Source organism: Mustela erminea, chromosome 13 (assembly GCF_009829155.1).
Source record: "Mustela erminea isolate mMusErm1 chromosome 13, mMusErm1.Pri, whole genome shotgun sequence".
NCBI lineage: Eukaryota > Metazoa > Chordata > Mammalia > Carnivora > Mustelidae > Mustela > Mustela erminea.
This window is the reverse complement of record NC_045626.1, coordinates 40,509,624-40,524,846: the sequence shown is the minus strand read 5'-3', so window position 1 is coordinate 40,524,846 and position 15,223 is coordinate 40,509,624. Positions and strand designations below refer to the sequence as shown.

The following is a 15,223-nucleotide window of genomic DNA, read 5'->3' as shown; positions in this document are numbered from 1 at the left end:
ATTATTCCACAAGACTTACTTCAGGGTGCAGACTTTGCTTAAAGTGAGATTTCTGTGAATTTCAGCAATCTCTCCCTTCCCAACTCTTGATCACTACCACTCCTGGCAAGAACATGAATGAGCCTAGAGCCTGGGCATTCCAACCAGTCCTGTGGACTGGCTACATGTCATTCTCTGAAGAGAGGGACCCCATGGCATTTTCTATTATGGTGGGAGTAAGCTGTGGACAACCTCTTTAAAGTGACTGAAACCCACAGTCACTTGGGAGAAAGCCACTCAGGGTGGAGTGCCACACCTCAAACCTGACTCAGTTTTCACTGAGTTTTAGACCCACCCCTGCTTGTTCCTTAGGTTGGTTGTGCTAATTGCCACACCTCAAAGCACTATCGGAAACCTTTGATATTCTGACCTTGCTCCCTGGCTGCAGAGCTGTTCATTTTTGCACCACTTTGTAGACAGCTCTACCAGTCCTTGAAACAGTCTAGTCTTTGCACAGGTTAGTTAGAAGGGGAATAAACACACAAGTAAGCATTCAGGAACCTTGATTTTGGCAGGGAAGGAAGTCTATGAAATGAAGGCCTTTTGTAAGCAGAGTGTATACCTTCTTTCCTTTCACATCCAGTACAATTTCTATCTTTTTCTGTTCCTGGCTCTGGCCATCTGAAGGAAAAATGGAAAAGCTCTTCCTTTCAGAAGACAAAATGAGGTCACGTGTTGTGTAAATGGAGCCATCTTCTAGAATCCTGAAGTCAGGGTTGCTGGACAGGATTAGAGTGGTGGATGGGAAACATTCCTTCAGATTCACTGCAGGGAAGACATTGGCAGCAATTTGTAAAATAAAACAGGAATAGAACAAGTTTTACAGGAATGACAACTGACAGTCCGTGAGAAGCAGAAAGAGGGAGGTGACGCTTGGAGGTTGTTGAGTACCTATTATTATAAAATTGAGGGGCCATGTAAATTAAATAATTAAATAAATGGAGTCATAGTTTCCATTATTTTCACCATAAATTAATTTGTGAAGAGATATAAAATATTTTGTTACTGTCCCTGGATTTATTGTTTCCACTCTAACTCCTGCTTATGGGTTTGTACATATACATACAAATTTATCATTTTATATGTAGTGTTACTGGTATGGTCTCAGATTTGAAACAGGTCTTCAGCCATCTTTGATAACTAAAGCTGTCTTGCAAAAAAGAAAGAAAACCAGTCTATACTTCAGTAATACTTGGTATATAATAAGGTTGTTATCAAAATGTTTCCTTTACAGATTCATGTTTAACATATTTAGCATATTTGCTATATGTCTATAGAGTATAGGTTGTATCTCTTTTACATACTTTTAGAAGATTTAAGGCAATGGATTAATTTAGAATTTCAAAGCACAGGCCAAAATGATGTCTGCCTTGGAAAAGATACCACTTTCGTATTCAAGGTGTAAACTTAAGGCCAATGAAAATCCTCATGAAAGGAATTTGACCCTTGGACTCGGAGGAACCAACCTATGCTTGAAGAATGGCTGTGATAGTGAAATTTTATTTGACTTTCACAAGCTATTCTGTGTAACAAATCACACAAATTCTTGTGGGGGGACTTGTTCATTATAGTCAACCTCAAGCACAAATATTATTGGGGGGCATTTAAATTTTAACACAACTGTTTTATATCTAATCAATTAAAGAGCATTGGCTTTGGAATTTTGGCAACAGATTAGTTGATATGAATTAAAATATGCCTCTGGTTTTCATGCCCTCATTCATCTGAACTAAACTCATTTAGCCCTTTGATGTTTGCTAATTTTTCTGGCAAGAAAAGTATACAACTAACGTGGTACTTTAATTGTTTCTAACCACTACCAAAACACAAGTAGTCCATCTTTCATTTTATGTTGGATTTTAATGCCAAGTAGCTATTACAGGGCTTTATCCCAAACTTTACAAGAGCAGCCTGAAGCTAAATGTAGCAGTTAAAACTATGAAATTCTTAATGCTGTTTCTCACCTTTGCCTACAAGTGTTTCAGCCTGAAGATGAGAAGGAACTTGAAGAGAAATTTTCTGACAAGCATCACAAGATAATATTAAAACCTCAAAAAAAGAAAAAAAGAAAAAAATCAGGAATTATATTTGATCACAGACTTCCACATTACAGTTGTCTTATTGATTAAAAAAAATGTCAATTTCAGAAACAAATTTATCTTCTAGTCCTTCCATATTTTTCATATTCATTTTATTTTAAAGATTTATCTATTTCATTCCAGGGAGAGAGAAGGTGGGGATGGGGAGGGACGGAGGAGAAGGAGAGACAGTCTCAAGCAGACTCCAAATCTGATGCCCAATGCCATGAGCCTGAGATCAGGACCCCATCCCAAACCAAAAGAGCAATGCTCAACAGATTGCCCCACTCAGGCGCTCCCATGTTCATTTTATTTTATTTTTTAAAATATTATATTTATTTATTTAACAGAGAGAGAGAGATCACAAGTAGACAGAGAGAAATGCAGAGAGAGGGGGGGAAACGGGCTTCCTGCCGAGCAGAGAGCCTGATGCGGGGCTTGATCCCAGGACCCTGAGACCATGACCTGAGCCAAAGGCAGGGTCTTAACTCACTGAGCCACCCAGGTGCTCCTCCCATATTCATTTTAAAAGGGAAAGGCAAAGGAAGTGGCTTTAGGGGTACCACAGTCATTTAGTATTAATGAGAAATTAAAATAAACAGAAGTTCTTAGAACCCAAATCGTATCGTATTATTTTCTAAAAATGGGTTACAAACAATTGATTTTACATAGAGATTGTCATCTCTAAGTCCATTCATAAATGCCACACTGATTTCTTAGCATGAAGAAAGTACTTAACTCTGGAATTTAATGATCACACATTTGTACACAAATCTTCATTTCCATACCCCCACACAATTTGAGGTTATAGTTGATTAAGGCTAGAAACCATGACGATTTTTTTTTAACCTCATAAAGAACAACACCCACAAAACTTTCCTCATCTCATATTGCTCCTGGAACTGGTTGGCATAACCTGGAAAGTCTAAATGGTCTTGAATCAAAGAACTTGTCTAAAAAAATTATAATTCAAGATATAGAAAGTAGCCTTCAACAGAGTTAAAATCAGTAACTAAATTCAAGGCATAGCTATTGTTTTAGAAAGCTAGGTAGTTAGGGGCACCTGGGTGGCTCAGTGGTTAAGCTGCTGCCTTTGGCTCAGGTCATGATCTCGGGGTCCTGGGATTGAGCCCCGCGTCGGGCTCTCTGCTCAGCAGGGAGTCTGCTTCCTCCTCTCTCTCTCTGCCTGCCTCTCTGCCTACTTGTGATCTCTGTCTGTCAAATAAATAAATAAAATCTTAAAAAAAAAAAAAAAAAAGAAAAAGAAAGCTAGGTAGTTAAAGGAAAGAAGATAGACTATCTGAGGGAAAAAACTTTATTGGTTTAAAAGTGTTGACAGGTTTAAAACACAATTTGCTTCTTTTTTTTTTTTTGGCATTTTGTACCTATTTGCTTCCTTTCTGTTTATCAAAATGAATGATTTTTTATTACTTAAATATAACATAGCATAGATCTAGATTTCCCAGAAACAGGTCAATTTTATGATTAATTTTTCAGAGAAAATATTTGTAGTTTTATGGGATGTATTATTTGGGAGAAAGAAAGAGGAATGCATTATTGTCCATACTCAGAGTGTGTAGTTCATTTCCAACTCAATTCAATTGCATTGGCTGTATTTTGTCAGTCTATTTAAATAGTTTGTAATTTACAAAAGCTCTGTTACGCAGAAAACACCAAAAACTGGAATTTGACAAATCAATTGGTAATCACTTTAATTAATTAATTAATTATATTTACTTACTTATTTTAAGTCTCCCTGTTATATGTTTTCACAACATCCCCATATTTCCCTTCCTGGAATGTCACATAAATCTAATCATACAGTCATACAATGCTCTTTCTGTTTTGAGGCCTCTGTTCCATCGGCTTGTAAGCTCCAAAAGGGGAAAACCACACCTGTCTTGTTCTCTGTTAGAAACCCAGTATTCAGCACATGGTAGGTATTTAACAAATGGTTGCAGAATGAATTTGATGGAATTACATTCAGTTTAATTTAAATAACCACTTTTTAAAAACATAAGACATGCTTATTTATTTGACATTTTAATATAGCTTTTCGTAAGGCCAAAGAAAAAACTAAATTATATCCCAAGAACTTTCTTATCATAAAGAATTCTATTAGTAATGATCTAAATATATGATGTGGAAAGAGCACTTTGTAATTGACAAAATATGTATACATATGCACAAGTCTCTGTGTATATATATATATATATATATATGTGTGTGTGTATAGATACATATATTTAACCTATATACACACACACACATTATTCTCATAGTATATAGTCACATTCCCAACTCCGATACAGATCTTTCCTTTCTGCCCTAAGACCCCCACTTCTTTGCTTCTGGCTCTGTAGGCAGAGCCAATGGAAGTTTCCAGAAGTACTATTCCCATCTTCAAGTTAAATTAACAGCTTAATGATTTGAGGGAGCTGGAGTCAGGCACCCTTTTAGCTATAATGGGGGTTAAGGATGGATGGGCAAGGGATGAACCAAAGGAGACTGGACACAGCAGAGACGAGAAGCAAAAGTAATCTGGATGAATCCCACAGAAATCTTTCACCGCATTTTACCTAATACTTAATTTAAGGTGATCTCTGAGGTTGTTGTCTGCCTCCCACTCCCCAGGGAGTTACAGAATGAGAATTTGACCATCAACCCTGCATCACATATTTATGTGGAGAAAATGTTTACCCCCATACAGTGAAATTTTTGAATTCTTAAAATAGACTTTGAAGCGAAAGGATTTTGCCCAAATGGAGTGGGGAAAAAAAAGGAAATTCACAGCTCAGAAATGCCATATGGAGATATGGGACCAGTACCCTTCTTCCTTATCCCCACCAAAGAAAAGCAGCACCTGAGTACACATGTGCAAAGCTCTAAAAAACCCAAGTGGAAGCCAACTTAATAGAATTTTTTCAATGATGGTCACATAATTGAATTTCTTTTTTATTATTTTTTCAGGTTAAACCCCTTGCTCAGACTAGGAGTTCTGCTCGTCTCTTAGCTCCTGGTGGGTACAATGAAAGTTCTGGATAACTGCACCTTCACCCAGACTCCCTTTCCTCTTTTTGCAGCTGAGTGGAACTAAGCATGTAAAATATCGACAGCTTATTTAATGACTCCTAGCAAAAGCAAACCTCAGAACCTCTGGGCCATATGCCCGAGGAATGAATTCATTCCACGACTCCTTGGGAAAACACCACCGCAAGACTGAATCGGGGAATCCCTTGAAAAACTCTAACATCCAGGCAGTGGGCACGTTAGGAGTAAACAAAACACCAGCCATCTCAGGTCACGGGTCTCTCAAGTCTCCCTTGAGTTTTCCTCAGCTTTGTTTTTGTTTTCCCAGTCTATCTTCTTGGACTTCCACTGCCACCCCTACTCCCTTTCAAGCCCAAACTGGAGGGAGGAAGCACGTAGTGACACGCTTGAATTCCCTAATCCTTTGGTTGTTACTCACCAGGAGACAGAAAAGGAGCTGCTTACAGAAGATGCTCCCTGGGGCAGCAGAGGCTGCAGCCATCAGAAGTGGTCCCAATGGTCAGGACTGGTGGCTGGATAGCAGGGCAGCTTGGGATGCCACCCTGGGCTTAAGCAGATTCCCAATGGCTGGCACGTGTGCGGGGCACGCTGCGGCCACCTTGGCGCAGCTGAGCTGGGTTTGGAGGAGAGTCAGGAGGCAAAGCGATAAAGGACAGAAGGAGCAGCAGGAGAATTGCTTTCCTCCTATTTCCAGGCCAGTCCTCCTCCTTCCAATTCAATTACCTCTGAATGTGAAGAGGTTTTCCTACAAGTGGGGAGGGTGGGGTATGAAACACCCCACAACCCAGTCACTAGCTCCTCCTTACAGCTTTCAAAATTTCTCCTGCCACTTGACACATAGGCAGAAGCAAGAGGGAACACCCTCCATCCTCAGCCCTCCTCCTTTCCCCCCCAGGTTGATGCTCCCCAGTTATTACCCACTCCCACGTCCTCCACTCCTTCTTGGCCTTATTAACCTGTCTTGCCCCTGGGTGCAAAGAGAAATGGTGCACCAGCTCCGTACAAGGAAGTGATACCGCCTCAGCTGCAGTTTTGGCAAATCCGGGGCCATAGGCCTGTGCAATCAGAGCCATCAGATGTTATCTGCCCATCGAGGCGTTTAGGTGTTGTCTGCCACAGGTGTTCCGCAGCGGCTCTATGGGAGGGAGAGCTGGTGCTGTGGTCACGGCGGCAACCTCGCTGTGTCTACACCCCGGCATCGGCTGTCCCCCAGGGTCTGGTCTTCTAGGTGCACAGTGTGTAGAGAGCTCATAAGAGAATAAAGAAACAGCTGGGATATCATTTTTTATGGCATTCTTTTTGCTACTTGTGACGCAATGAATTTTTTTTTCATTTTTCATTTTTTTCAGTGTCCTTATTTGAGAACTACGATCTGAGACCAGCTCTCTTTCAAATCATGCCATTCATCCTAATTACTGGTACCTCACATGTGGGCTTTCCTAGCCTAAAAGTACCATATTCCAAGCAGTTCAGTTTCTTAAACACTAATGATGCTTGCAAGGAGGTCTAAAGCATCATGTTTCCTGCCACGACTCAGCGAGTCCAGTATCAATGGCACCCGTCAGCAATGATGGACATTAGAAAAAGAGGGTAAATATTTTCAAATGGTAATTGTTTCATTTGGCCTACAGAGAAGGAACTAAAATTCCTATTTCCTGAGCCACTGCTAAAAATCAGGAACCATGGTAGGCATTTCAGTGATTCCTCCCAAACAGCCCAGCAAGGGCTCCTTGGAGATGATGAAACCACTAGAAAGGATGTGATCATCTTTTGCCACAGACGATGGAGAAGTCCACATTAGAACCAGGCCTGACTGTCACTAAAATGCTACTTTTTCACTGCCCTCTTATTTCTTTTTTCTTTTTTTTTTTTTTTTACTGCCCTCTTATTTCAATGATAAATACAGACGCGTATGTTGAAAAGGAGCAGAAGGTGATAAGGCGTGGGATGTCTGAGGGGCTCAGTCAGGTAAGCATCTGCTTGAGGCTCAGGTCGTGATCTCAGGGTCCTATGATTTGAGTCTTGTGTCCCTCTCCCTCTGCCTGCCGCTCCCCCTGCTTGTGGGCACGCTCTCTCTCTGACAAATAAATAAAATCTTTAAAAGGGAAAGAAAGTGATCAGGTGTGTAAGCATTCAGCCTTGCTGAATAAGCCAGATTGGGCTTATTAATACTTATTATATTTATTAATACTTATTAATACTTAAAATGTATTCAGAAGCCGTTATAACCTAATGCCTCTTTATAGCAGTCCATCGTTTGGAAAACTGTGAGCATCTGGCCTCTTTTGTGAGAGTCATTCTATGGTCAAGTAAAATGGTTGTTAAACCATTTACGTTACACATCCTTTTACATGAAATTACTCTTCCTGCTCTTGCTACTGACATTTTGACCTCGTGTTTAACTGAAAAGTAAAGGCACAGCGCAATATCTGTGCTGCTGAGAAAGGAAGGGTGAAAGATTTTCTTTTGGTTATTCAACAGTGGGAGCAATGCCTTTCCTGCATATAAATGCGGACATAGGAATATAACTGCTTCTTTGCACGTAGAGGCTGGGAAGATTTGCAAAATAAAAGACCAGGGAACTAGAACTCAAGATATCTGATAGTGTTTTATTGCCGAAGGTATAGCTACCAATAAATACATCCTGTGTCTGCACTGGAATTTGTTCAGAAAATAAAGTCACTTTAATTGGATATCTTCATATTTGATGCTTTGGGAGAAAAGAAAAGAATGGAAATATAGAAATAGGAATAATTATCTGACCATACATGTACAGATCCAAGTATAATTCTGTCTGTGTATGCTTCTGCCTGGTCAGGTGTATATTTACATAAAGGTATATCTAAATATAGTTATAATATTATAGGTTATTCGGAAAAAGTTCTTTTTTTTTTTTTCGTGTATGTTAGTTGTATTTTGTTCTAATCTATGTCTAAATTACCAGCATAGCTGAGTGACTGATGGTGAAGTACAGTGGTTAGCATCTTGGATTCTTCAGATTAAGGGCTTAGACTCTGAACCTAGATTACCTGGCCTTCAACTCCTGGCTTTACTCCTCACTACCAATATGCCATTAGGCAAGTTACTTAACCCCTCTGCACCTCAGACTCTTCATCTATAAAATGGGATAACAATAGCTGCTAATTTATAGGTTAGTATGAGGATAAATGTCATAATACATAGAAAGCATTTTGAACAGTATCTGGCTCATAGCAAGTGTTAATGTTTTATACCATATAATTGCCTAACTGTGCAATAAAACGTCAAAGCAACTACGCTTCCAGGAAAACAAACACAAAATTATTGTAAATCCAAGGTCTCTTGTGTAAAAGCTACCTAAAGATGCATTCATTGAACAAATATTTAAGGGTGCATATATAGGACTCTCACCTCTGCTAGAAGATAAACACCATATACAGAAAAAAGGAAGACAGACATCTTACAAAAATTTTTAAAAAGTACAACTTTCTGAAGGAAAGTACAAATATAGTTTTCTTTCTAGTTCAAAATATAGGGTAAAAGAAGACTGTAGCAAATATTAAATAACTTAGCCATTTAGAGAGAAATTAAAACTAGACAATGATTATATTCTAAATGCAGAATCTTGTAGAAGAAAAAAAATTTTTAATATGTCAGTATCACATAACCTGATTTCCACCACTGATTTATGATCATACAGAGAAAGATTTAAATCTAAAAACCCATGTGGCCTTTATAGTTCTTTAGTTTTTAGCTTAAGACATGTTGAGAAAATATGCCTTCTTATGAATTTTCAAGAAAGTGTCTTCAGGAAATAGTGACAAATTTCTTTCTTTTTTTACTTTTTTTTTTTTTTTAAGATTTTATTTATTTATTTGACACACAGAGAGAGAGAGTACAGCAGGGGGAAAAGCAGGCTCACAGAGCGGGGAGCCTGATGCAGGGCTTGATCCCAGGACCCTGTGAACATGACCTGAGCCAAAGGCAGACACTCAATGACTGAGCCACTCAGGTGCCCCATGTTTTGTTTTGTTGTTTAATCTTAATTTAATTTTATTTTTTTCAGTGTTCCAAGATTCATTGTTTAGTGACAAATTTCTTCAGAAATATTTATGCACAGCCAACTTGTAGACAGTGTTATCTTTGAATAAATTCAAGGCCTCAAAATGGCCATGTACTGATAGAATTATTCTCTCTGTCACGTGACCCAATTTATTTTAAAAGACTCTGGACTGGTAGGAATCTATGTACATTGATGAACCCATAATAAGACACTTTCTGTTAAATATGTATGACCCAAGATAACAAACTACAGGGATAAATGAGGGCGTATGATCTTAATATGGGAGGGTAGAAGTGTATGAACAAAGGAATAAAAGTGCTTTTTTTTTTGCTATAAAAGACACATTGGATCCCATAAATTCAATGTACCACAGTGGAAAGCCCCTTCAATTCCATTGGAATCAAAGGTCCTTTATCTGGGCAAAAGGTTATTGAAAATTAGAAGTAATTCATAAGTACTGATAATTATTAGGAATGATTTCTTGAGGTTGCTTGCATATAGGATGGATTAATTTTACCTTAAAAAATGACCACTTCCCTTGGGCACCTGGGTGGCTCAGCGGGTTAAGCCGCTGCCTTCGGCTCAGGTCATGATCTCAGGGTCCTGGGATCGAGTCCCATATCGGGCTCTCTGCTCAGCAGGGAGCCTGCTTCCCTCTCTCTCTCTCTCTCTCTCTCTCTGCCTGCCTCTCTCTCTGTCAAATAAATAAATAAAATCTTAAAAAAAAAAAAATGACCACTTCCCATTATAAAAAACTGTTGGCAAACCTATGAAAAGAAAAATCAGCATAACATCTCTGTATGATTTAGAACTCTATTCAGCACTCATGCCTAATTCAAACTGGCTTAAGAGAAACAAAAGAAAACATAGTAGTTGGGGATAAAAGGATTTGTTAAGTCATGTGATTGGAAAGTCCAGGGATATCTTGAATTCAGGCATAGCTTGAGCCAAGTTGTCAAATGATCTTACCACGCTGTTGATTTTCTCCATCTCCTGGCTCTTTGTTCCTGTTGGTTTCATTGTTGTTCAGTTTCCTCAGTGTGGAGGCAAAGATAGCCACCAGAAGCTCTAAGATTATATTCTACCGTCTTGGTAATCCATAGTTGAAAAAGCATATCTTGATTCCAGTAGCTTGGACAACACATAATTCCACTAGCCAAATTTTGTCCATAAATTCAAAGTCAAGGGCCAGACTGGATCACATAGGCAAAAAGTGGCAGAGAGTGCATTGCCCAAAACAACCACAGGCTATCAACAGAAAAAGGAAGATTAATAGTTTGGCAGGCAAATATCCTCCAAACTGATCATTTCTTTATTTGTCATTTTAGTCATACCAGTTATGCACCAAATCATTCATTAACAGTGTCTATACTCTAAGCACTACCTATGGTGCTGATGACAGAAAGCTGAAGAAAACATGATCTCTGCCCTCATGGACCTAAAAATCTATTAGTATTTTGAAAACTAGTTAAAGTACTTCATACGATATAGTTAGTATTAAAATCCTGGTCAAATGCACATAATGAATATTTTAGACCTTTATTCACTTCTTGAAATTTCCTCCAATTTTTATTTTCTCTGCTGGTCTTCAAAATTAAATGTTTGGAAAAATGTGGTTTTTTTTCTATGATACATGGAATCTTACTGTCAATTATTTACCTTACATATTAAAAATAATGTGGAGTGCCCAGGTGGCTCAATCGTTGGGTGTCTGCCTTTGGCTCAGGTCATGATTCCAGGTCTGACTCCCTGCTCAGTGGGGAGCCTGCCTCTTCCTCTCCCACTCTCTCTGTTTGTGCTCCCTCTCTTGCTATGTTTCTCACTGTCAAATAAATAAATAAGTAAATAAAATAATGTTATTAAATGTTTATTTTTATGGATAAGAATAGATGTTCATGACCTAAACTTTGTTAAGATGGAAAATTAGGGGGAAAACTTCAACCATATTCTAAATGTAATCTTCCAGTATGTATCTTCTAGTCTAGTTTCTGTGTATAGAATTTTAAACATTGTTATACTGTGCTACCAATTTAATTCTGTAGCATACATTTCCCCTTAATAATTTTTATAGAACAAACATTTGTCCCATACCGTGGCAAGTCCTATATAGACATGTATTAAACAGTATTAAATTCCTTTAAATAAGTGCACTACAATTGATTTAATCAGTCCTTAAAATTGAGTACTTCCAGTTTTTCAAAATTTTTTATTATTATAAAAACCGTACTGGGGAAGGAGCAAGATGATGGAGGAATAGGAGATCTAAATTTTGTCTGGTCCCAGGAATTCAGCTTGATAGTTATCAAACCATTCTGAACACCTACAGACTCAACAGGAGATCGAAGAGAAGAAAAGCAGCAATTCTAGGAACAGAAAAGTGACCAGTCTCTGGAAGCGATTCCTAGATCCTGAGATTCCTCTCCTATCATTAATGTCATTCAGTCTAAACTCATCAAGTATCATCAAGCAATAAAGTAGTTCCTGTTTTGTCCTTAAAAACAAACAAATGCTATCCTGAAAGCAAAAGCCTTTTCTGGATTTAGGATCATTTCTTGAGATAAAGTCCTTCATATAGACATTCTAGGTGAAAAGATATGAAATTTAATAGCTCTTGGTATATAAAACCAACTTATAACCCCAAAACAGTGTTCTGATGTACATTCTCACTGAAAATGAACAGAAACAGCAAGGATCCTAGCCAGAATCGAATATTAACAGTTCATTAAAAATCCCATATTCAGGGCGCCTGGGTGGCTCAGTGGGTTAAGCCGCTGCCTTCGGCTCAGGTCATGATCTCAGGGTCCTGGGATAGAGTCCCACATCTGGCTTTCTGCTCAGCAGGGAGCCTGCTTCCTCCTCTCTCTCTCTCTGCCTACTTGTGATCTCTCTCTCTGTCGAATAAATAAATAAAATCTTTAAAAAAAAAATAAAAATCCCATATTCATAAGTAAGACTTTATCATTTGAATCTGAATTATTTGTCTGATCATGATGTTGAGCCCTTTTCACAACTGCTAAGTCACTGCATTTTTTCATAATATTTGAATATGTTGGCATATATCGGCAATTATAAGGAAATTGGCACAGTTGAAGTAAACCAAACAAGTTAATAATTAAAACTGTCTTCAATGGTATTGTTTCTTTGAAATAAGAAGATTGTTACATTTTTAGTTTTTAGCCTTTTATATATTTGTGATTGAATTTCATGGCAGTACAAAAATATTTTTTCCTTGGGGCACCTGAGTGCCTCAGTTGGTTGGGTGACTGCTTTTGGCTCAGGTCATGATCCTGGAGTCCCATGGGATCGAGCCCTGCATCAGGCTCCCTTCTCAGCGGGGAGTCTGCTTCTCCCTCTGCCCCTTCCCCATCTTAGTCTCTCTCTTTCTCTCTCTCATCCTCTCCCTTTCAGATAAATAAATAAATAAAATCTTTAAAATAATAACACTTATTAAAATTTTTTTTGCCTTTTAAGTCTTTGAAATGCTAATATTCCCTAGGAAACTATTACTATTTTTTGATGTAACAACCACAAAACCCACGGAGAGCTTTATCAGTTGATTTGTAGGCTAGACTGCAATGTAAATGTAGTCATTTCTACAGGAAATGTGACACCTACTCCAAGGAACCATTCCTAATTTACTTGTTATTAAACTGAAAAGAAAACCTATTCCCCATGGTTCTTGCAGCTTGATTTCCATACAACAAAAATGAATGCCATTGATCAGATCCTGTATCCTGTTTCATGAAACGTCCCTGAGAATTTGTTCTTACCTAAGGTTAATTGAACAGACTGTCATCTCAGTGGTTCTCTGCTGCTTCGTGAGTCTAAGGAGAAGATGAGGAATTGGATTGCTGGTCTTCCTGGGTTGCTATGAAACACTGCTATTTCCTGCATTCCAAAGATAATTAGAAAGATGAGAATGGGAAACAGAGTACTCTGCGTGATCAGACAAAACACCTTTATTATGTGGATAGCGAAACATTTTGTAAATCATGCTGCCCTTTGGGAAAAGTTTTCCTATGTGATTTTGAACTAGAATGTTTTGGAGAGTTTCTGCCTTTACTTTGAAGATGTGTGTGCATGTGTGCGCTGTGTTTCTCGAAAACAGGATAGAGGGCTCAGGTACAGTGAGAAAGCTTGGTGTTAACCTTAACGGAGCCAAGCCTGTTAGACTGAGCTTCTTGCTATTTTACCACTATTCTGAAAGGAGAGCACAATTATGGCATGTTTTGCTGAAGCCTTGGTGGTATTATTTTACACCAAATAATTTGATTTCTGGAGAATGTTGCTGCATCACTCTGTCCTATGGACTATTCTGGTCTGGTGAGGCAGGTGGATATTCATCTTAGTGGACAGTGGGGTAGAAAGATTCATACCATGAACAATGAAGACAGAATACTGGGGCAGCCCAGGAAGTGGAATCCGTGAATAACTTCTGATGATTTTCTTTTCTTTTTTTTTTTTTTTTCTTCTTCTGCCTGGGATTAAGAGGAATAGTCATGCTTTGAATTGTTTTAATTTTTTTCTGATGTTGTAACATTTTATATATATATATATATATATATATATATATACACATATATATACATATACACACACACATATGAATTTAAATATTTAAACTATATATATAGATTAGTTTATGATATAGTCACAGAGGAGAAGCAGGCTGCAACTTACACTGGCTCATGGGTAGCCCGGCAAATGCCCTGTTCACCTATTGTACTAGAAAATAGATACTAGAAAATGAAGATATCTTGATGGCATAGTTGAGTTGTAATATTTTAAAATGGTATGTAAAGCATTCTACAAGTCTAGTCTTCTTTAAATGAAATAATTGTATACATACCAATATTTTGAAACAAAACCACAATACTTAGGATTTTAAAATTCTTTGGCACAAATTTAAAGACTGTAGTTGTGAAATATATATATATCTATATGTATATAGATATATATATATAAAATACCCAAGTTTATAATTTTAAAATTATATACTTGACAAAACTATTAAAAATGAATTAGATTTTTAAAAAATGAATTAAAGGTGGAAAGACCAGCAAAGAAAAAGAGACAAGACATGAGAAAACATAGAAGAGGAGAGAGTGATTGACTCAACTAGCTGTACTGATGCCTATTACGTACCACACGCTAGATCAGGATTTGCTCAAAGAAAAGTGCTAAATGACACGGCTACAATAAACTATCTGATGGGGCACAAAGGAATCATAATTAACCAACCTAGAGCAGAAGGAGCAGTGTTAAATTCCGTAAACCTCTTAGTGAATTTCAGTTAAAAGAAATGGCAAATATTGGGAAAATCTTTAATATTATTAGTTGTGTCATAAAACAAAGAGACAAAATATAGAATGGAAAGAAATCTTTGCTTAAACATCTACATTTCTATTTTTATTAATAAAGTATATTTTTGTCTTACAGATTTAGTGTAGAATATATAAATAGTTACATATGGAGAAAGAGATAGTAGTAGCCCATGACTATTTTTAGACTAAACTGCATTAAAAATACACCTCTATACTTTAGATTTATGCTAACTGTGGTTTTCTTGGTATAAGTGGATTAAGAGTGAGTAACATTAAACAAAAGAAACTACACCCTTTAAAGCACACTCCCTCTAAGAATTAGCCTCAATTAGCCACTGGGCTCAAATTATTATTGCATTATAAATGCTTCTGCAATCAACTGGTAACAGATGAGTCCCCTGCCATTGAATAATTAGTCTAGAAAATGCAGAGTTTAAGAACTCCCAGATTCCATTCACAGAGTTCGGATTCAGACCCAATATTTTAGCAGGTTCTCAGATAGTATGAGTGTAGAATAAATTCATTATTTATTAAGTATCTTTTCTGTGGCTCAGAGGGAAGAACAATTATGCCCTAAAAATGCTTACAATGTTGCTAAGCAGACAAAATGTGTATGTATCAAAGAGAAAATGGAACAACAAACATATAAACACATGCTAAGTATTGGTATAGAATTGAAGTGTTCCCAG

The 15,223-nt window shown here is 37.6% G+C and overlaps 1 protein-coding gene across 2 annotated transcripts in view; it reads right to left on the bottom strand.

Moving 5' to 3' along the window:
• DSC1 (desmocollin 1) overlaps positions 1-13,687 on the bottom strand; it is a 38,516-nt gene extending 24,829 nt beyond the window's left edge. Inside the window, exons 1-5 of one of the 2 annotated variants that reach the window (XM_032309189.1) lie at positions 13,587-13,687; positions 12,981-13,146; positions 5,587-6,415; positions 2,004-2,088; positions 602-804 (exon numbers count right to left, since the gene is read on the bottom strand). In XM_032309189.1, the coding sequence (XP_032165080.1) occupies positions 602-804; positions 2,004-2,088; positions 5,587-5,649 (351 nt within the window). In that variant the 5' untranslated portion in view covers positions 5,650-6,415; positions 12,981-13,146; positions 13,587-13,687. Of the gene's footprint in view, positions 1-601; positions 805-2,003; positions 2,089-5,586; positions 6,416-12,980; positions 13,147-13,586 lie in introns of those variants that run through there. The other variant, XM_032309190.1, reaches the window with a different exon arrangement.
• Between the last annotated feature and the right edge of the window lie 1,536 nt (positions 13,688-15,223).